Source organism: Chenopodium quinoa, unplaced genomic scaffold (genome assembly GCF_001683475.1).
Source record: "Chenopodium quinoa cultivar QQ74 unplaced genomic scaffold, ASM168347v1, whole genome shotgun sequence".
In the NCBI taxonomy this organism is placed as follows: Eukaryota; Viridiplantae; Streptophyta; class Magnoliopsida; order Caryophyllales; family Amaranthaceae; genus Chenopodium; species Chenopodium quinoa.
Window position 1 is genome coordinate 397,605 of NW_018743919.1, and position 22,997 is coordinate 420,601.

General features: G+C 41.2%; 1 protein-coding gene across 1 annotated transcript; it reads right to left on the bottom strand.

The window, feature by feature from the left end:
* Positions 1 to 1,189: 1,189 nt before the first annotated feature.
* On the bottom strand, positions 1,190 to 6,482 carry LOC110687219 (cell number regulator 13-like). Its single transcript, XM_021863835.1, has 5 exons — positions 5,448 to 6,482; positions 5,193 to 5,256; positions 3,281 to 3,445; positions 2,289 to 2,354; positions 1,190 to 1,967 (listed from the first exon to the last, which is right to left on the bottom strand). Exons 1-5 carry the CDS (start codon positions 5,705 to 5,707, stop codon positions 1,773 to 1,775), a joined length of 750 nt encoding a protein of 249 aa, XP_021719527.1. The 5' UTR covers positions 5,708 to 6,482; the 3' UTR covers positions 1,190 to 1,772.
* Positions 6,483 to 22,997: the final 16,515 nt, after the last annotated feature.

A 22,997-nucleotide genomic window follows, 5' to 3' on the forward strand; every position in this document is an offset into this window, starting at 1 on the left:
AGTAATAATAAATGAATTTCCGTTACAAAATTCAGGAGAAACCATGCTTGAGCGGAACTTGTGACTGTGAGAACAACCTATTAACAACATACTCGTACTAAAAAGAATCCATACAAGGCACGACTTGTACGTCATAGACTCGTAGCACATTTAAACATTAATCCTAATATAAACTGTACGTCGTACCACAACAAACCTGAATCCTAATATGAATTGACAAGTATAAGGAAAAAGACATATTAATTACCGAATCGCTTATGATGAAGGATATTCAACTCCAAAAACAAAGTAAACCCCGTAATTTATATAGACTGTTGAGATGAAACTATGAAAGTATAATCGTTGAAAATTGAAAGGTCTTAAACATGAATGAATATCAAAAATGAAAATAATTCATTGCTCCCCTAATAATGCTCTATAACTAGTGTGTAGCTCAGGCGTTGCACCGAATTGCTACTTTAATTATTCCTTGTGATTATATGTATTTCATATTAATAATATCTTTTTTATTTTAATTAGATCGTGTGATTATCAATTATATACATTTATTTTCATGCATAATGATTCAGGTTGATTGAGTAGTGATGATGTGACATAATGAGAGATGGAATAGGTGACGTAGCGTGGTTTACGTGGCACAGAGACGTTTTTAGTAACGTCTTTTAATATATTAGTATAGATTGGAATACTCTTATAGTCCTATTCATTAATCCAAATACTCTGTATCTTTTTCCAATGGTATCACCAATTGATGCTTCATATATTTTCGATTCCAAATTAATCAATTAATTAATGACCATCTTTTACCAATGCATTAAACGTCTTTTCCCTTCCCCTTTTTTTCTAAAGGACTATTCATTTCTGTTTGAAGTGTTGTTTGAGAATTTTCTGAAAAAAAAAAAGATAAAAAGAGTGCTGTTTCTGTATTAGGTCATGTTTTATACTCGTATTACCCTCCAATTAGTCCATTCCATGAAGTTCTTAACATGATAAAAATACAGTATTAGGTCTTGTCTATATTCGTGATTCAATGGATTTACGATGATCTCAGATCAAGTAATAAGCCGTGTACCAATTTGGATGTGTAATTTCTTTTTTTTTTTTTTTTTTGTTCGATGTGTAATTTCAATGTTGCCATTTATTACCACCGATCAATAAACAGAATGTCAACATGAGAATAAGCTCTGGATGACCACAAAATAACGCAACGAGTAGTACTGTTCTGGACCTTCTGGTGCAACAAGAACAGTACGTACAAGGTTTGCAACCATACAAATAAAATAACGCATGGTCAAGTAAGTTTACAAGCCTCATGGACTTTGGGGCTGCACAATAAACACCCATAAAGCACGTGATACACTCCCATCTCCGGTTAGTATGGTAATCCTCAATACTGCGGCTAACTTAACAAATGCAACCAAAGCACACAACCTGAGAATTTTTTTTGTTTTTTTTTTGGTTAAATGCTAACCTGATGAAGCAGCATTTTTCAATTGAGGCTAGGAACAAACTACCGTAAGCCATCCTTTTCTACCTGATCCAAGACTTCTGGATCACGTTTACGTTTCTTCAATCTGCAGATTCACTCTCCTCGGACAAGGACAAGGTAGCTCCACTATGATCTTGTTCTTGTGCACGCTGCAATCCAAAACACATCTCCCAAATCCCAAGTTAAATTTCAGGGATTTTTCTCCAAATAGCAGATGAGAATCCACAGATCAAGCCTTCTTGTAAGTAAGGCATTACAAATGGTTTGTGCCAGAATTTTCAGCTCAACATTGATTGTGCAAATCTTCTTCCCCCCTTGGTGATGCATTGGTTTCGTGAAACTCTGCTGAAACTATTGGTGGGGGACGTAGCTCAACAAATGCTTTTCTACCTTCACCGACAGTTCCTATACATATTGTGTCGCCCCGCCCATGCCAAGTGCCTCCTTGAACATTGTTCATCTCCAATGTCCTAGATTCCTGCATTAGAATTCATGAAAAGCTGTCAAACCCAATTGGGAATGGGGATCCAGATTTTTTTTTATTTTTTCAGGGGTCCAAAAGAGTATCTTCCAAGTTTCGACATATTGTTTCTTACACGATATTATAATTTCAAGTCAGTAAGATGTATAGACTAGTTGAGCCAAATTAAAAATACTAGTTGGGGTCCAGAGAAATGAGTAATGATAGCACTAAGGCTTTACACAACTTTTTTGAATCAATTGCATTTTCTTTTACTTCTCTATTCTAGTGTAAAGTTGTAAACATAGAATTTGACAACCAAAACATGCAGAGGCATACCTGACATAAGGTGCAGCAAGGGCAAATCAGATGGTAAACACAATCATCCACTGAATTGTCGCTACCCTACAGTTAAAAGCAATTTTAAAGAATCAGTATAGCTCTGCTGACAAAAATAATACAGGCACAGATATAAAATTAAGAATGAGAATTGATCAAGGGATATTTGATACATTCATTTATGACGTAAGTTTAATATTCACACCCAAAACCAAAATCAGAAATCAAATTTAGCTATGAGAAGATTTGTAGCTGCATCACATTTATGACAAAACCACAAAAGGACAAGACGTCGATTCAGAGAAGCAATCCCCCCTAATTGTAAATAGAATCCATATACGTTATGGATGTTACAGGCTATGTGAGGCAGGCAAAAGATTTGTTTCTGTATGTAATGTTCCGCAAACCTCTCACCTGGATATTTACTTGCTACAACTAGGTTTTAGCTGAAGGTTATAACTTAGTAAGCACTCAAGTTTCCACTATTGTTTCATGTCAAACAATTTGTGATTGATGTCGGGTGGTCAAAAACTCAGAGCCAAACTGAATAAGATAAATCTCCATGCCTCCCATGAACTGGGAAGATTAGACAAAGGTAAAAGGGATATATAGTCGATTTAGCTTGTGAATCCTTTTACTCCAGTAATGGCAAACTGACAATGAGACAAGATCCAAGCATATGTTTCAAGCGAACATAGCACACAATAAAAGCTAATGAAAATAATTGGTTTTAAAAAATTCCACTTATGCATCAAGAACATCATCAGAAACTGACAACAAGAACAATGAATAAAGAAACTTATAAGGCAAAAAAAAATTCAAAAAAAATTCAAAAATTGGGAAAAATTGGGACAGTGGAACAAGCTTCACCAAGTAAATAACATGATAAAAGACATTTAAGGGATTGATGGAAAGAACCTTCCCTAAGGGAAGCATGGTAAGGCCAAGGTAAAAACCATTATTGCAAACAAAACAAATAAAGAGATACTCACCCTAATATTAAACTTCTTTCTTATCTGCGTGCGGAAGAAGCCCAAGTATGTTCCCACGGACATGGTAAATGCGATAGTCAAATAAAGGAAACAGCGTCTCCTGGTTACTATGAAGGCAAAACAGCTGAGAACTACTGACATGGCTAGAATGAAACAGAGACCTCCCTGCAGTACCACAACAATTTCCTACTTCAGAACAAACTTACAATGCACAAAAAAAGGAACAGCGAAGTTTATAAGATTTATTGCCTTATTGGAAGATAAAAGCATTCTTTACAAAGGCATGGTAACCACTTTTAAACTCAGAATTTATCATACAACAATCCCCTGATCACATTATGATTAGGTTAAAACAACCTCAAATTTGGATTAAAGATTTCTACAAACAATGAAGTGTATATAGAGTAACGCCTTATTCATCCAAGTTCTTAGCAAATTGCTATGTTCTATAAACACACTCAGCAATCTACCTAGAGACCAGCAAAAAGCATCAAAGGGAAAAACCCAACCTCATCTGGATTTGATCCTAATAGTTAACTAATAAAATGGCTGTTATGAAAGGGGTAGACATTCTAGACAACCAAATTCCAATTATGCAGAATGTTCGGTGTCCGGTCAAAATACTTTGTAATGATGCATTAAATAGAAGCACAATACAGAAAGCCTATTCATAGTTGCCATTAACAGAACACTAAGATTACATTTCAAAAGATCAGGGATTTTATCTACTCTTGATAAGCATTGGGTTTAAAGACCACCAGTTCAAAAGTACATAATTAGACATAAACAAAGTTGTTTTTTCTCCAGGTCTTAAGAATTTCTTCTTGGCAACTCATTTTAGTTATCGAGAGCATAGTCTGACTCCTAAAACGCATCTATTCCAACCCTACTGGCTTATAGCCTCTAGGAATAAAAGGTGATATACGTAGTTTTGCTGTGCAGACCATCATGGCTCATGAGGTTTACATTTTACTAGAGATATATTCTTCATGTTGTGCCTTGTTAGGCTAGACTTCAGTGTTCAAACCTCTTCGTCAGACCAAATGTACGGGACAATTTTGTGGAAGATAATTTATGACCTTCCTCTATGGAAGTCTATAATGAGTCATCAGGCCTTATTCAGATTCTAAATTAACCTAGATCTAACTTTGACAAACAGTTCCACATTCTAGCAAATAAGGTAAGACCTACTAGGAAGTTAGAGATCGCTCCAAATCAAGGAATTCCCTTTTTAAGTTCATAAAATACTTTGATCAGTAACAGCCTTAACTACATCAGGCGTCACAGTTCCATAATTAACAAGGCTCTCTTTCAATCTCATCTGATACTCTTCAATGGTTGAAAAACCTTAATCCTAGATAACATAAGTCCCATTTGATGACAATTCAGCTAAAATGTAGGAAACAGAAGGACATGATATACGCACCCTACCCCTAATGAAAAAAAGAACATCATCCAAAGAACCCTTTAATTATAATTATATAAATAGATGAGATAAATATAACTAATTGCAAAAAAGCACAGCAGCAGAACCTAATCTAACTGAAGAATGCCCTAACAAATGTGGCATAGCTTTTAATGTTTCGCCAAAACGACATCATTGATTCGAAGCAAGAAGAATCCCTTAACTTGCATTCCTTTGCAAATAGCACAGGTGTCACTTCATATATTCCATATAAACAATCCAGAAAAATCTATGACTAGTCTCACACTCTCACTAAAAAGATGCCATGTTTGTCATCCAACACTACCCCCTGTTTTTGGAGCATTCAACAATCCCGAAAGGCATACTTCAACGATCCAGAAAGGCATACTTCATTCTAAAGCATGACTATCATAATCAGACTTAAGTTTACAGTAATCAAAAGCTTAGAATAAGAAGCAAACATCACATAATTATGAAAACAATCACCTGAAGGAAACAAGGGCCTAGACCAGCACGCCTCATGTTCTTCCCAAATCTGTAGCATGGACAACTACACAAACAAAAAACAGAAATTATCAACTAAGTAAACATAAGTATTTAACAGACATAAACCCTCTTAAACCCATAATTAATCCAAATTTTGACTAAAGCTAATTTCAATATATTTTTTTTATTTCTTAAAATCTGTACATAAGAAATTGAACCATTCAACTAATCAAACACCAGAAAACACTGAATTACCAGAGAGTTTCAATGGCAATTCGATGATCGTCGAAACAATCAAGAACTTCACCTTCCCACATCCTCAAAACCCCACCACCTCCTCCAACATCTTCACCTTCTTCTTCATTTTCAAATAACCTCCATTTCCCTTGGCTTTGCATAGCAACCGTTGAACACAACATATCAAAATCCAACACTGCAACCCCTTCAATTAACCTCTCTTCTTCCTCCTTCTCACACCCACCTCCCAACTTCTCTTCTTTCCCCAAATCTGCCATTGATGGACCCAGAATAGGCACGCAACTATTTCAGCAAAAAACAAACAATTTTGCACCTTTGGGCAAAGTTTGAATGCAAGTTTCGGACTTTTTCAGGTACCCAGAAATATTTGGATTATGCCCAACAAATACTCAACTATTTCAGAACCAAAATTACCAGAAATTTCTTCAAATGAACGCAAATTTTGCACCCTTTAATTCTAAATTCAAATGCAAAATTACAACTTTTCCAGGCACCCAGAAAATTTTAGGTTATGCCCAAAAAAATATTACTATATCAGCAACTAAATCACCAGAGATTTCTTCAAAAATTACACAAATTTGCAAATTTGAATGCAAACTTAAAGAGGATTATGCCCAATAAAAACCCAACTGTTTCAACAACCAATTTCACCAGAACTTTCTTCAATTACACACAAATTTTGCACCCCTTGGTACAAAATTTGAATGCAAAGTTGCAAACTTTATCAGATACCCAGAAAAAAAAGGTTTATGCCCAACAAAAACCCAACTAGTTTAGCAACCAAAATCACCCCATTTAAAGCTTACAGACAAAAAATCTTGCAACTTTGAACAAATTCAACGCAAGTTGAAAACTTTTTGAGGCACCCAGAGAAAGGATGATGAATAATATACAGTATATAAATTCAATGAATTTTGTGGATAATTGAAGTGGATAACCAAATTGCAACAATTGCTAGTTGTTTTTGAGCTGTCATTAAACAATTTATTTGGGGGCTTGTTTTTTTTTTTCCTTTAAATTTTTTCGGTTAGGAAATAATTTCAGGGTGGTTAGTTTGAGTAATTATGGGGGGATTTTATGTGGGGTCAATTAGTTTGGTGGCTGCTGCTTTGCTTGCTTTGGCTTCGGCAAGATGTGATGATACGCATAATATTACTTGGTCTACTTTTTTGGGTGGGAATTTGAAGATAAACATAAGAGCTAAGGGTGGGATTTCAGTCTGGCAGTTCGGTGTGATCTCAATTTGAAACGGTTTCGGTTTGAAACGGTTCGGGTTAAAACGGTTTCATTTAGACGGCGGGTCGGTTCAGTTCGGTTTTGATTAGTCACAGGTCGGTTCGGTTTCGGTTTATTTTTGTACGATTTAAATTCGGTTCGGGTCATAAACGGTTCGGTTTATAAACAGTTCGGGTCATAATCAGATCGGTTAGAAACGGGTCGCTTCAGGGCAAATTTACTCGGGTCAATGCCGGTTCGGTTTTTAAACGGTTCGGTTAATAATCGGGTCGGTTTGAAACAGGTCGGTTCAGGGGCTGGTTTACCCGGGTCAATGCCCGTTCGGTTTATAAACGGTTCGGGTCATGATCTGACCGGTTTGAAACGGATCGGTTCAGGGGCGGTTTTACTGGGTCAACGTCGGTCCGGGTTCATATCGGTTCGGATCATGAACGGATTATTTTGAAATGGGTCGGTTCAGGGGCGGGTTTACCCGGGTTAATGCTAGTTCGATTCATATCGGTTCAGTTTATACTCGGTTTGGTGCTAAAATCGTTCGGGTTAGTTTGGTAATCGGTTAAATTGGATCGGGTTGAAATCGAGTTCTAAAAAGTGGTTTTGACCAGTTAGCGCGTTTTGTTTTATATCAAGTTGGGACTAGTATTTCCATTTCATTAGCGGGTCGGCATAGGTTGGTGAAAAAAATAATGGATCGAGTAGAAATTGGGTTTTAAGAGATTTTTGACCGGTTAGCTATTTTCGTTTTATATAAAGTTGGGACTTCGTCACTTTATTTTCAGACATCGGATTATATACAATTACACAAATCTTCATTTATTCAATTATTCTATATCATGTTAATATGTTATGTTTCAAGTTTGGTTATACTCTTGTTGTTGTTTATTCGATATTATCATATTAGTCTATTACAAATTTATAATGTATTAATGTATTATTGTTTCATTATTAAATATATATTATTAGGTTATCAGCTTCTTGTTGGATTGTTTTAGATATCGTGTCATGACCATATTTTGATGAGTTGCTACTTTGAATACGATAAATTGATTCAGATATCAGATTATATAGAATCAGAAATTCTCATTCATTCTATATCATGTTAATGTGTTATGTTTCAAATTTGGTTATAGTCTTGTTGTTGTTTATTAAATATTAGTCTATTACAAATTTATAAGGTATTAATGTATTATTGTTTCATTATCAAATATTATCAGGCTATCAGCTTCTTGTTTTAATTGTTTTAAAGATCGCGTCATAACCATGATTTGATGAATTGGTACTTTGAATACGATAAATCGATAATTGATATTGTAATAAACTAATAATTTAATGTTACGGAACTATATTTGGATGTTTAATTAAAATCACGATTATTTAATTTCCCATTAGTCTAATAAAGTAATAATTGACAATTGTTTGTAACTATTCAATAATTTTGGTGTTAAAGTTATATTGCTGAATTACTTTGTTGTCTTACCCTCTCTAATCACCTTTTAAGATTACGTGCCTACAAGGCTGCAACATATATATGTTGCAACTTGCAAGTTAAAGAAAACGGGTGGGGAAGTAGAAGTATTCAATTAGATCGATCATCAACTGTTTTAAGTTTTAATAATCAGATACATTTATCGATTATCTATACATACCAATGATAGTATGATACCAATCGTACCATACATTATTATTTATTACATATACTGATATACATATAAATAATATACATTAAATATGTCATATTGAATCAATTCCAATTTCCAAACATTTGTGTTTCTTACAATTTATAAGTTACATAAAGTTAAGAGTACAGTAGTGTTTTTATCAGTACGTAGCTATGAATAAAAAAAAAATATACTATCCAAATCCATTATCCCATGATCCGTGTCACCGTCTTATATTAAATATCAGCCATTGATTTGCATGTCATCTAACGGCCTATCATCGCACACATTCCAATTCACGATCCGTGTGTTTTCTTTTCCACCAATCAGATCACTCTTACCATCGTCTCTTTAGTACTCTTTTTGATTTCTCTCTCGTTTTCTTAATCCTCTTCTGAAATATTATCAATTTTTTGAAGCCATGGCTGCTAATATGCTCATTGCTCTCTCGTTTTCTCTCTCATCTCCTCTTCCTTTCTTTTTCTTCCTTCTTCTCCCTTCTTCCGTCTATGTTCTCCTTTCTTCCATCTCGTTTCTCCGTCTCCGTCCACCGGCACCACGCACGACGGTTTTTATGGTCAAATTCGACCACGAAACTCTAGATCTAGTTGTTTCATGATCGAATTTGGCCTTTTAAAACCAAATTCGAGGCCAAATTCAGGATTAATATATAAGGTGTTTTCGTTCTTCCTTTTTTTATTTTCTGTTTTTCTTTTTAATTTTTTTTCAAGTTGTGGGCAACGGAGGGGGCCGAGTTAGGGTGGGTGCGGCGGCGGTTAGACTGGGTTCGGGTGGGTGGGGAGGGAGGATTTTTCGAGGGAAGGAGGGAGTTTCATGGTGGGTGAGCAATTAGAGTGAGTTGGGGGGTTTCGAGGATGTTAGGTTTCGTGGGGGTGGGTGGGGTGGGGTTACGGTGGGTTTGGGTTTTTTTTCGATTTTTTTGTATGGGGTGGGGTGGGGTGTGTTACGGTGACGGTGGTGGGTGTGGTTGGGGTTGGGTCTGATTTTTTTTTTTTCTTCAGTGACGGTGGTGGGTGGGGTGGGGTGGGGTTTGTTAAGGGGGTGGGGTGGGGTACGTTACGGTGATGGTGGTAGGTGGGGTGGGGTATGGGTCTGGGTTTTTATTATTTACGGTGACGGTGGTGGATGGGGTGGGGTAAGGTTCGGGTCTGGGTTTTTTTATTTACGGTGGGTGGTGGGGTGGGGTGGGTTACGGTAATTATGGTGGGTGCGGGGGTGGTGTTAGGGTGGGTCTGGGTTGACGTTGGTGGGGTGGGGGTGGGTTACGGTAACGGTGGTGGGAGGGGGGTAGTGTTAGGGTGGATCTGGGGTGACGGCGGGGGTGGTGTTATGGTGGGTTACGGTGGTGGGTGGGTGGAGGGTGGTTGGATTGGGTGGGTGGCCAATTTTTTTCATTTTTTTATTTAATTTATAACTCCTAATTTAGTTATACAAGAATATAATTTTAATTTTATAATAGCAAAAAAAATTACAAATTTAAATCAATAATTATATGTAAAAAAAATTGTACTGTTAAATTGCATTAAACATCAAATATATTTCGTGGAATTCTAACAAATTGTTAAAGGCTGTAAATATTTCAATTTGAATGGAACGGGTTGTAAACGGTTCGGTTTAAATAGTGTGTAATCGGATCGGTTTAAACGGGTTGCGGTTTGAAAATAGTTCGGTTTAAACGGTTTAATGGGTTATAACAGTTCGGTTTAAACGGTTAGCGGGTTGTAAATGGTTCGATTTAAACGGTTTTTTCCTACGGTTTAAACGGTTTCGGTTTATAAACGATTCGGTTTAAACAGTTAGCGGGTTAACATTAATCGGTTCAAACGGTTTCGGTTTATAAACGGTTTGGTTTGTTATTGGTTTACGGTTCGTAACGGGTTAACATTAATTGGTTCGGTTCGGTTTCGGTTTGACATTATACGGTTCAGTTCGGTTTTCGGTTTAAAATTAGCGGGTTATAAACGGTTCGGTCCGTGATGGTTCGGTTCGGTAACGGACGGTTTCACGGTTCGGTTTGAAAAGTCCCACCCCTAAGAGCATCTTTATTGGTGAACCCAAATAAATGGTTCATGGGTCACTATCACCATTTCTCTCTCATCCACATCAACCCAACAAACCTTTTACAATATTCACTCTTAACAATGAACACTAAACAATGGTTCATCATCAATACTCCCTACCCCACCTTATTTTATTTTTGTAAATATAATCTTTTTTGTTTCATAATTATAATTTATTAACCCGATGTCAATGTAATTAATTGACGTATTTAATATTTTAATCGTGATTACTAATTAAGAAATTATCGCATTTTTTTATCAGCTTTTTAAAAAACTAATTCTTGTGATTAATATTTTTTAAACAACAACGCAACTAATTTTAATTAACAAAAAAAACAAAAGAGGTACAAATCGTGATTACAGTTCTACAACTATAATCTAGTACATTTTATTTTAAAAAAAAAACAACTACACATCGTTTTGTAAGATGTCCTTAGGGATAACCATTTGTTGTAAACCTAGTTGCCTAAGTTTTCGTTGTTACCAAATTTATTCCATATATGTTCGACCAAGTCGTTTTTTAGCTGCAAATGAGTCTGTTGATCCTCAATCTCTGTTCTACGAGACAAGTATAAGCCGATATCCACAATACGATCAATACGGTATTCGGTAGTGTCCTCATTAGCGTTGCCTCCAGCATTCATAAACTCATTGGTATTAACGTTATTTTGATACGTCTCTCGTTCATCTTCAACGATCATATTATGTATTATGATGCAGGCGAGCATGATATTGTGGAGTATGTCGGTATCCCACGCCAAAGACGGCTTTTTAATAATGGCAAAACGAGCTTGAAGGATCATATTTTGACCCAAATTTTTTTTCTTCTTTCTATTTGTTTTGCGGTTGGTATTAGCATCCATAATTATAATTTATATTTGGAAAAAATAAAAATTTAATAATAATAATAATAACGACAATAATAATAAAAATAATAATAATAACGATAATAATAATAAAGGAAATAATAATAATAACGATAATAATAATAAAAATGATAATAATAACGATGATAATAATAATAATAATAATAATATTAATAATAATATTGGTAATTATAGAGGGGATTTTTGAAGAGAAAAATATAGTAGAAAGAAATGGATTTTCAAAGTTGAAGAAAGTATAGCAATATGGGTGTCTATTTATAGAGGGGAAAAAAATAGAGCCGTTGGTAATTTTTTTTTTTTTTTTGATTTGTGTTTTTTAAAATATATCCGTTGCAAAATTACAACGGATTTATTTAAAACAGTGACACGTGTCAAGCAGCGGCTGGGAGCACGGGCCAAGTGGCGCGCTCCCAGCCGCTGCTTTCTATTTTTTTTTCCTGAAAAAAAAATAAAAATGGGTGGGGCCCACAATCCATAAATTCGTCCAATGCTTGCAGCAGCAATCGATCCCACAACCATTCACTATGAACAATTATAGAGATCACCATTAAGCCACCCATTCACTTGTTCACTCATTGTGAACTATTTTTTTGTTCACCCTTAAGGCTGCCCTAACCTAGATGACAACTTGGTTACCTAACATAATTATTATACAATAATAATCATACAATAATATAATCGATTTGTGGCTTAAATGCTATTTAAAGATTAATTTAGTGTCCAAAGGAGATTCTCTTTAGGTCAATTATACTCCATTCCACCGTCCTTTTTTGATAAAGACCAATTCATGTAAAAGGATCTATACAAGAATTTTTTTTGTCTTCCTTTTATAATTTATAGGGACAACTTTAATTAAGTAAATGAATCAGACGTGTTTCGGGGTTTTCTGATGTCCTGCGGGAGAGTTACAATTCCGAGACTGGAACCGGACGCCTGTACCTGCAAAATAACGGAGACTCCTGTGAGCTCCGCCTCCAACGGTCAAGTTAGTACCTGATTAACGAGTAATTAATGCGGAAATTAAAGTGATTTGGTCTCTCTAGGTGAGAGTGTTTAATGTAGGTAATCTGCTTTGTTAGCGAGATCAGCCGGTTATTACGGTGTGTAATTAATGTGTTTTTTCCGTAATGTTTTTGTTCTCTTTTTTTGTAATCCCCCTTAATGAGGATTAAGGGAGGTATTTATAACCTTGGGAAACGTGCCCATCCTAGGTTTAGGTAAACCTAGGGCCGATTGGGCTTCCCTCGGAAGTTGGGCCTGGGTGGCCGGTTTCTCCATTAGGCATGGAGTATGCCACATGTCTTGACATAACAGGTCCAAGGTGGACGAATAAGCGCGTGCCACGTGGGAAGCCCTGGCTGTTCCAACTGGGGGACACTTGGCAGGACCTGATTGGTCCACGTGGCGCATTCCGATTGGTGGGAGCAAAATCCCCTAATCAAGACGCTAGCATAATTATCATACAATCTTCTTCAAAAATACTTTGAATAATTGACAATTTATATGGAAATTTTATGAGATGTTTGTAATGCTCATTATTCATAAAAAAAATATACTTCCTTCGTTTTTTTTAGTTGACACCGTTTGACTTTTACACTATTTACAAACTACACTTTGATTAGCTTTTGTGATTTATAACTACGATAAAACATAGTCAAGTGGGATCTTATTTGAATTGTCTCAATGTATGTTTCATTAATATCCACTTTTTATAATTTTACAATGTCAAGAATTAGATATATTAATCGTGAAAATAGAATGGTGTCAACTAAATAAAATTGGAGGTAGTATATAATTACAAATCTTACTATAAATATTGTACATCTAATAAAGTAGCCTTAAATGATATAAGGGACGTGATTGGTCACGTGTTACCTGTGACAGGTGTCGCACTGTAACAGGCGACGGCCTGCTACAGGTGTCAGTTGGCGAAAGGACGAGAGATTTTCCCGCCCAAATTTTGAATTCTGAAAGTGACCCTTTGCCTTCTCACTTCGCCTATATAAGGGAGAGTTGTCTTAAGTCATTTTCACACTTTGAGAACTTTTTGAGAACATTCGGACCCCTGAACTTGCTCTGACATTTTGGACCTTTTCTGCCTACCGCCTGTTCTGACAAGCCGACTGCACCGGATTTCCAGAACTTCATCAACCGTCACTCGTTCAGGTAACTCAGTTCTCTTACTCTTAATTTTCTTTTTATTTTCTGAAATGGCACCACGGAAGCACACGACACGACCTAGGTTAGTGATCAGCCGGTCACCGGGGACGGCTGAATCTAGGACTAGGAGTGCCGCATGCCCTTTTTCGGACCCATCTTTGCCCTTTATACAAAGTCCGACTGTATCTGTGTCTATGCAGAGCAGGATGGCCAGAACGAAAAAGACAGCTAGGATCTCAAATTTAGACGGCTCCTCCCACAGGGTGCCGCTTAGTGAAACATCTGACCAGGCGCCAGATGTGGAAGTGAAACAAGGCGGCCTGGATGCCGGCAATTCTGTGGGGGGAGTCATAGTGACCCCTTCCCATTTAACAGTTAACAAATCTTCTCCTTTTCAAAGAGAGGAGGCGGGCCCCTCCGGGAGAGGGGAGGAGTCGTCCTCTTCAGACTCGTCGGAGGACGATTCCGAGTCAAGCTCTTCTGGTCATGCTTCTTTGGGTACAGAAGAGAAAAACAGCCGCCTGCAAGAGGCGAGACTTTCTCACGCAGTTGAGAAGGGGGACAATTGGGCGGAACCATCCGCCTCTTACCGAGAGCTAAATACCCCCTACTACTGCACGGTACCTCGGGGCCAAATCACAGCCATGCAAGAGAAAGTGGAGAGCTTTATTGCAAACCACACCATGGGCCCCGACTTTCTAGTGTTTGTGCCGGATCCAGAAGACACAGTCGTCTGGCCGGCTGGTTCCAATTATGAAAGCGCCTGCTTTGGCTGCTACGAGGCGGCCATCAAGGCAGGGCTTCGCTTCCCATTACATCCGGCTGTTCAGCGGATTTTGGATGGGTATGAGTTGGGGTTATGGAAGTTAGCCCCAAACTCCTGGGTCAACGTACTCGGCTATGTGGCCGGGTGCGAACTGCACGGGGTGGAGCCGAGCTTCGAGGCTTTCGCCCATATGAACTATCTCAGCCGGACCCCTAAGGCAGGCGGTACCGGCTGGTATCAATTGACAAGCCACAGGGGCTACCTCATGACAAGAGGTAAAGCAAACAAGTGGAAGGACTGGCGGAGCACCTTCCTCATCATTGAGAGTTCAGACACTGAGCTGAACAAGCGCTTCAATAGGTGGAACAGGAATCCGCCCTTCTTGCAGGCGGCCGTAGCATGCTGCCTGTTCCCCCCAAGGCTAAGAAAGAGATCCTTGATAAAGGACTCTTTAAAGTAGAGTCGAGGGTCGACTCTACTTCAGGGGTACGAGAGCAAGTACCCCTGCACTGCGTCCCGAGCTTCAAGTGGCTCTATGACGAGTACTTTTTGGCCGCCTGCGGCCTCAGCAGTCGGTGCTCAAGAGGTAGTCGGCCTGTCGAATAATCTGTTGTTCCATACATTTGTTGTTTATCTTTTATTAACTTTGTTGTTTGTTTTTGCAACTGACGCCATGAGCAAAATCACCGCCTCCAAGACTGCGGCGGCCATGTTGCGGGCCTCTATTATGCAACAAGCTTCAACCGACTCCCCCAAGAAGGGGGAACCCTTGGTGAGCTCCGAACCTTTCACCCTCTTTTTGGAGTGTTTATGCATATACTGACTTTTTTCTTCTTTTTTAGACGGGTGCTCCAAGAGCTTCATCTTCCCAACAGCCGGACCCCAAGGCCCGGAAGACGACTGTTGGGAGCTCTCCTGGTTCTGCCAGGAAACAGGTGGCGGCTGAGAAACAGCCGGCCACTTCTTCTAAAACTCCAACTGGGCCGCCTAGAGGTATGAAGTTGTACTTGTAAATTTTAGACTTGCTCCCTTTGTTACTAAGTCTAATCCGTTTGTTTATGCTTGATGCAGCCGGCCCCCAGGAGCCTGACTTGGTAGAGATGGCGAAGTCTATGATCAGGGCAGTTCCTCCAGCTGAAAGGGAGGCGGTCAGGGGTGTCGGCACCCTTGACCTTGACGGGATTGCAGGGGTCCTTGCTGAGGTATACTTAGCATATTTTTGAGTATTTGAATTTCTGGACGCCTGTTTTCCTTTTTGTTTGGAAACTGACGCCTGTTTTTTTTTTGTACTTAGGCCCTGCTCCGAGTTAACGGCCTTCGCAAGCCGCTTGATCGGAAGAACAAAGAGGTAAAGGCTGCAAAAGCTATGGCCGCCTCTGACTGTGATAAGGCAATGTTTCAAATTGCCCAAAATGAAGTACTGACCATTGATATTCTTTATTATCAGGCGCAGGCTACCGCCGCTGTTCGGGCTCAGTTAGAGGCGGCCCAGAAGAAGAATGACGAGCTGGAGGCGACCATCACAAATCTCAAGGCTGAGCTGAAACCTCTTCGCCTGAAAATGTACTCTTACGAAGCCATGGAGAAATCCTTGGCCAGCGTAAAGGAACGCCTGGTGACCCAGGAGAAGACTTTTACCCAAGAGCTCTCGGAAAAGGCCGAGCAAGAGAAGAAAGAGCTGGTCCGGGAGATGATGGAAGACTCCGCTCAAATCCAGCGCATGACCTGGGGCCGCCTCTTCCCCAGTGCCGACTTTGCCTCTTGGGAAAGAACGTACCGCCAGTGTTCGGATACATATAATCAAGAGATCCTGGCGGCTGCTGAAGAAGAGGCGTTGGGGGAAGCGTTGGAGGAGGAGGAGCCGGTAGTGGCGCTTGTGCCGCTTGGGGTAAGACATCAAAAAAGGATGCAGCTGAAGCCGAGTCCAGCAAGAAGAGTGCTGACCAGGCGGCAGCTGCTAATACTGAACTGCCCCCTTCTTAAGCTTTTTGTATTCTTTCCACGGCCTGCGTGCCGTTTGCTTTGTATTTACCCGGCCAGGGGGCCGGGGCTTTGAATATTTTGCTGGTCTTTAATGACCGGCTTATTTTTAATGAATTTTTGTTTTGCTTCAAATTTGTCTAAGTATTCCATATCTAATATCCAATTGTTCACTAGACCGACTGTTTTACATGGCCGAACGTTGCAGACAGGTACGGAGAGTTAGTACGCCGCCTATGCCCCTGGACGACTGGTTGTCTGTTTCCAGGATAGACGATCAGTCGGCCATTTATCCAATCAGTATTCGAACTATTTTGTCTGGATCCTTTTTAGGCAGGCGGTCCTGTCATTTGTAAATTTAACCAAGTAGGAAAGTGGTCTGACCAAGTAAATAGAGTATTACCTAGTCGCCAAGGAACTGAGTAGTAGAGATAACAAGCGGCGGGTACCGGTTGTTTCCCTTTATTGCCAATGTTTGTTGGCTTTTAACTCATAATTTGTTAACCTAGCAAGAGTAGTGGTTGAGAGCCCCTGTTTGTTAAAAACAGGCGGACGACTAATACCTTTTAGGCCTTAACTAAGTTGAGTGACTATTAAGTTAACATAGGAGTTACTTAGTCTTCGTCACAATCTAGATTGAGTAGTAGAGGTACCAGGCGGCGGATGCCGGCTGATCCCCTTGTTTTGCCAATGTTTGTGGGCTATTAAATCAATAGGTTACCTAGTAGGAATAGGGGTTTGAGTGCCCCTGTTAGCCAAAAAACAGGTGGTCTACTCAAACCTTTTAGGTTCCATACCAAATTTGAGGGAGTGACTATGAGTTAACGTTGGAGTTACTCAGTCGCCGTCACTTTTGCTTGAGAAGTAGAGGTACCAGGCGGCGTAGGCCGGCTAGACCCCTTGATTCGCCAATGTTTGTTGGCTATTAACTCAATAGGTACCCCCTGCATTTATCCCAAGTAATACAGGCGGTCATCTGACTCAGATGTCAACTGCTACCACTGGTTTGGTTAGAGTTATCCTTGTCTCAAAAACGGCTACGTGGTTGCCCTTGGGGACAGCCGTATAGGTGCCGTGTAATTAGTTTATAGAACAATGTTCCACCCAAAAGGGAGCTGCTCTCTGCGACGAATTTCATCCGGAGGGATGCCGTCGGACGCCTGCTATGATGTTGGGACAGGTCGTATTAGTTTTGTAGATTTGATCAGTTGGCTTGGCGCCTGGTCTGATCATTCGGCCTGTGGCCTTGGTAAGTTCTTGGTGAACGTAGGTGCTAAGTAAAAGGAGGGTAGCCGCCTGTTAGGCACAGGGTCGGCCAGGCCCTAATCTTTTTAGCTAAGTATTAGGGGGTGGCTATGTGTTTGGAACCAGTCGGCCATCTTCTTATGGAGAGTAGCCGACTATATGCCCAGACGACATGCCCCTATTGTGAGTGAAATACTCAATGGAGAGTAGCCGACTGTAAAGGTACAGACGGCATGCCCCTCTGAAGATAGAGTGAAAAACTCAATGGAGAGTAGCCGACTGTAAAGGTACAGACGGCATGCCCCTCGTAGTACAAAATTGAATAGTAAGTGCAAACTTTTATTAAGTAGCTCTTTACTTTACATCATTCAAAAGAAATATTTCTTAAGATTATCTACATTCCAAGTTCGAGGCAACGGTTGTCCGTCTGGTGTTTCCAGACGGTAGGTACCGTCCCTGACTTCCTCATAGATTCGGTAGGGTCCTTCCCAGTTGGGAGTTAGTTTGCCACACTCATTAGCCCTACCAACTGCTTCCATTTTTCTAAGTACAAAGTCCCCTACTTTGAGTGGACGCCTGTGTACTTTTTTGTTGTATGATCTAGTCATTCTCAGGCGATAGATCTCATGGCGCAAGACAGCATTGCCCCTCTTTTCAGGAAGTGAGTCTAATGCTAGGCGCATGGCTTCCCAGTTTGCCTCTTCGTCATATAGCATTACTCGAAGAGTCGGCTCGTAGTGTTCTATTGGAAGAACAGCTTCCGCACCGTAAGTTAGGAGGAATGGAGTTTCTCCAGTTGCCCCTTTTTAAGTCGTCCTAATGGCCCAGAGAACATGTGGTAGTTCATCCGCCCATAGGCCGCCTGCTCGTTCAATCTTTTTCTTGAGACCGTCTGAGATGATTTTATTAAAGGCTTCTACCTGGCCGTTTGCTTGTGGACGGCCGACAGATGCAAAGTAGTTTGCAATTCCTTGATCACCCAACCAGCTTTTGAGAACAGGCGTCTCAAATTGGGGACCATTATCAAAAACCATAGACATGGGAACCCGAACCGAGTGATGACATTTTTCCAAATGAATGAAATTACATCTTTCGTCTTGATTCCCTTTACAGCCTCCGCCTCTACCCATTTAGTGAAGTAGTCGACGGCAACAAGTATGTACCTCCTTCCGCCTGTAGCAGGCGTATATGGACCCAGAATGTCCATCCCCCACTTAGCAAACGGTAGTGGGTTGTGAATGGTAGTGAGGTCAGTAGCCGGACGGTGAATTAGTTTGCCAAACCTTTGGCACTTGTCACATTTTTTCACCATCTCCATTGCATCTGCTTCCAAAGTAGGCCAAAAGTAGCCCTGCCGCCTTACCCTTTGAGCAAGCATCCTACCACCTATATGAGAAGCATAGTAACCAGAGTGAAGATCGTCTAGTATCTCTCGTCCCTTTTCTGGATTAACACACTTTAAGAAGGGTTGAAGGTACCCCTTTTTGTGAAGTTCTCCCTTTATCATTTCAAAACAGGTGGCTTGTTTTTTCAGTGCTGCCGCCTGTTGAGTATCATCCGGCAGTGTACCGTTTGTCAGATATGCCCTGATTGAGTCCATCCAGGTTGAGCTTCTGTCTAGGATTCCAATAGGGTTTTCCTCGATGCTTCTCTTCTCCATTACTTCCCAAAAAACAGTTCGAGGAGTATCAGAGGAGGCGGATGATGCTAATTTTGACAGTGCATCCGCCTGGTTGTTTTCTGATCTCGGCACTTGGATCAGATGGAAATCCTCAAGGGAGCCGACTGCTTGTCGGACCGCCTGTAAATACTTGATCATGGCCGGATGGGTTGCTTCGTATTCGCCATTGTACTGACTCACTATCAATTGTGAATCGGAACAGGCGTCTATTTTTCTTTCCCCTGCCGCCTTGCACATGCGGATCCCGGCTAGTAAAGCTTCATATTCTGCCTCATTGTTTGAAGCCTGAAAACTGAAGCGTAGAGCATACTCGTACCTGTCGCCCTCTGGCGACTGACATATGACGCCTGCTCCACAACCATTTGAAGTAGAGCTTCCGTCCACATATACCTTCCATACTTGGTCTGGAACTTGAGAGTCAGGAGGACGAGTCATCTCTACAATAAAATCAGCAAAGGCTTGCCCCTTCACTGCTTTTCTAGGCTCAAATGTAACTTCGAGGCTCTGTATTTCTATGGCCCATTTGATCATGCGGCCTGAAGACTCCATGATGGTAAGTGGCCGCTTGATAGGTTGGTCTGTATACACGACGACTGCATGTGCCAAAAAGTAGGGCTTCAATTTTTTAACAGCCATGAAGAGTGCAAGACCAAATTTCTCGACTAGGGGATACCTTAACTCGGCATTTTTCAGTACGTGACTGACAAAGTAGACCGGGAGCTGACAGCCGTCCCTTTCAGCAAGGAGAACGGCGCTTAACGCATGACCAGAGACGGCCAGGTACATGTAGAGAACCTCTTTGGGCAAAGGGCTGACCAGCCTCGGCAAGGAATGCAAGTGAACTTTTAATTTCTGGAAGGCGGCCTCAGCATCCGACCCCCATTCAAACCTTGCCTTTTTCTTAATTGCCTGGAAAAAGTATAGGCACTTGTCGCCTGATCGGCTTAGAAATCTCCCCAAGGCCGCCAGACAACCTGTTAACTTCTGAACCTCTCGGATGGTACGAGGCGACTGCATGTCAATGACCGCCTGCACCTTCTCAGGGTTCGCCTCTATTCCTCTCTGATTGATAAGGAATCCGAGAAATTTCCCAGACTCAACTCCAAAGACACATTTGTTGGGATTGAGCATGACATGGTGCCGCCTGAGTGTGGCGAAAGTTTCTCGGAGGTCCGACAGATGATCTTTCTGAAGTTTAGTCTTGACAATCATATCATCAATGTATGCCTCGACGTTTCTCCCAATCTGATCAAAGAACACAGTGTTTATCATTCGCTGGAAGGTAGCCGGGGCATTCTTAAGACCAAACGGCATGACCGTGTAACAGTATAACCCCTGATCAGTGACGAAGGCCGTCTTCTCCTGATCTTTCTTCCATAAAGGAATTTGATGGAAACCAGAATAGGCGTCCATAAAACTCATCAAGGCATGGCCGGCTGTTGAGTCGACCAGGTTATCAATTTTAGGCAGAGGGTAACTGTCTTTGGGGCACGCCTTGTTTAAGTCTGTGTAGTCTACACACATTCGCCAGGTGCCATTCGGCTTTTTAACAAGCACCACATTTGCAACCCAGTCTGGGAAGTAACATTGCCGAATGAACCCTGCATCAAGTAATTTTTTAACTTCGGCGGCTGCCGCCTGACTTCTTTCTTCGCCATGGTTCCGCTTCTTTTGCCGTACCGGCTTCTTTTTCGGATCCACGACCAGTTTATGTACCGCCAGATCAGGACTAATGCCTGGCATTTCATGGACTTCGAATGCAAAGATGTCCTTGTATTCTTTCAATAGTTTGTGAAAGTTGTCACCAAGGTTTCTCAGAGCAGTCGTCCCAACTTTGACTGTTCGGTCAGGACGTGAGTCGTCTAAGATCAGGTCCGCATGCTCACCAGCCGGCTGAGGGCGGAACTCATCCGGCCGCTCCTCTGCCAATGATTGCTATTTTCTTGCTTTTCTTGCGGCCCCTGTCTGGGATGCCTTTCTCTTTTTGCCGCCTGCTTCTTGAACAGGCGCACTCTCCTTGTCAAGGTCTGTTTTTTCACCGCTTGACCCAGTAGCCATAACGGTGGGCTTGACATCCGAGAGATAGCACTCTCGGGCCATCCTCTGATCTCCCCTTAGGGAGCCGACTGTTCCATTATCCCTCTCAAACTTGAGCAACATAAGAGATGGGATTATAACAGCCTTGGAATTATTCAGGGTAGGTCGACCCAGAATCATGTTGTAGGCCGAGAGTTCCTCTACTACCAGGAACCGGACTACCATGTGTCGTCCTTCCCCTTTTTCGCCCAGGCGGATGGGTAAATCTACTCGTCCCAGTGGGTGGACGACTCCTCCTCCAAACCCTACTAAAGGGTGGGAGGCCGGATGTATGCAATCAGTCTGATATTTTAGTTTCGACAGACATTTGCTACTGATGAGATCTGAGGAGCTTCCGGTATCTATGAGGATTCGGCCAACTCTCTGGTTGGCCACTTTACATTCAATAACGAGAGGGTCGTCATGCGGCCCCCTTACCCCTCCTAGATCTTCTTCAGTGATGACAATCTCAGGAAATGAATATTTGGACGACCGTTCTTGGTGAACGAAATTTATATCTAACCGCCTGATATTGTCTTTGTTGCCCCTAATAGTGGGGCCGCCTCCTGAGAAGCCGCCTGCAATGGTGTAGACGACTGCATCATCTATATCAGAGTTGTCGGCCTGCTGATTCTTTTTGGCCGACTGCTTTTTTGAGGAAGTGTTCCTCGTAGATTTCTTGACATAAGTGTCAAGATAACCTTGCTCAGCCAGGCGGTCTAGGTACCGCATGAGACTGATGCAGTCATTGGTGTGATGACCAACATCATCATGATAAGCACAGAATTTATCTTGGTTCCGGTTGTTTCAGAACCCTTCATGGGGACCGGCTTCTCAATTGAGATCCGTCCCTTGATTTCTTTTAGGATAAACTGGTTATCCTTGTTAAACGCATACTTTGGGGAGTATGGTTTGAATTCTTTTTTCTTTTTCTGGGCCGGCTGTTTAGAGGAATCAGCCGCCCAGACCTCTTTTCTTTTCTCATCTTTGTTAGACGACTGTTTCTGTCGTCCTTCTCTTTTGTCGAACCTTTTCCCATCCGACTGTTTTATCGTACAAAGATCAGTCGCCTGTATATAGGCTTCTGCTTCAATCAAGGCCTCTTGAAGAGTCGCCACCCTTTTTCGAACCAAATCAAATTTGAAGGTAGACCTGTCTTTGAGACCTCTGAAAAAGTCAGTATAAGCTACCTCATCCGGTAACCCTTGAATCTGTATTCTCATCAGGTTAAATCACCTGATGTAAGAACGAAGCCCCTCCTTCTCGCCCTGCTGAATTGTTCCCAAATCAAGGGTCGTTTTCTTCGCAGGGATGTTCATGGCGAAGTTGGAGGCAAATAAGTAAGCAAGCGTCCTGAAGCTATTTACACAACCAGTCGGCAGGTTGCCGAACCATTGCTGTGCGATTCCTTTGAGAGTCGCTGGGAAACACTTGCACCAAGTGGGATCATCCAACCCTTGAAGGTACATCAGGTTGGTGAATGCCATCAGATGGTCTTTTGGGTTAGTAGTGCCGTCATAGGCGCCTACTAGTACATTTTTCACTTTGGCCGGCTGAGCGGCTTCAGTAATTTCCTTGGAGAAGGCCGACGGCTGTTCACCAAGTCTAAGCAACCGTAGCTGCCAGTCCATAGGTTGGACGTTTTTTGCTGCAGGTCCACCAAACGGAGGTGGCTGCAAAAAATACTGTTGTTGCGGCACAAATGGTAAGTTTGGTACCGCCTGGTCACTATGAAAGTCGGACTGACGGGAGGTGCCGCCTGACTGACTCTCATGGT

Excerpts from the sequence above, each read along its gene's own strand:
- LOC110687219 (XM_021863835.1), bottom strand. The coding sequence starts at position 5,707 with ATGGCAGATTTGGGGAAAGAAGAGAAGTTGGGAGGTGGGTGTGAGAAG. Across the intron at positions 5,257-5,447 it reads ATTGCCATTGAAACTCTCTG|TTGTCCATGCTACAGATTTG; the intron begins GTAATTCAGTGT and ends TTGTTTGTGTAG. Across the intron at positions 3,446-5,192 it reads TAGGCCCTTGTTTCCTTCAG|GGAGGTCTCTGTTTCATTCT; the intron begins GTGATTGTTTTC and ends GTGGTACTGCAG.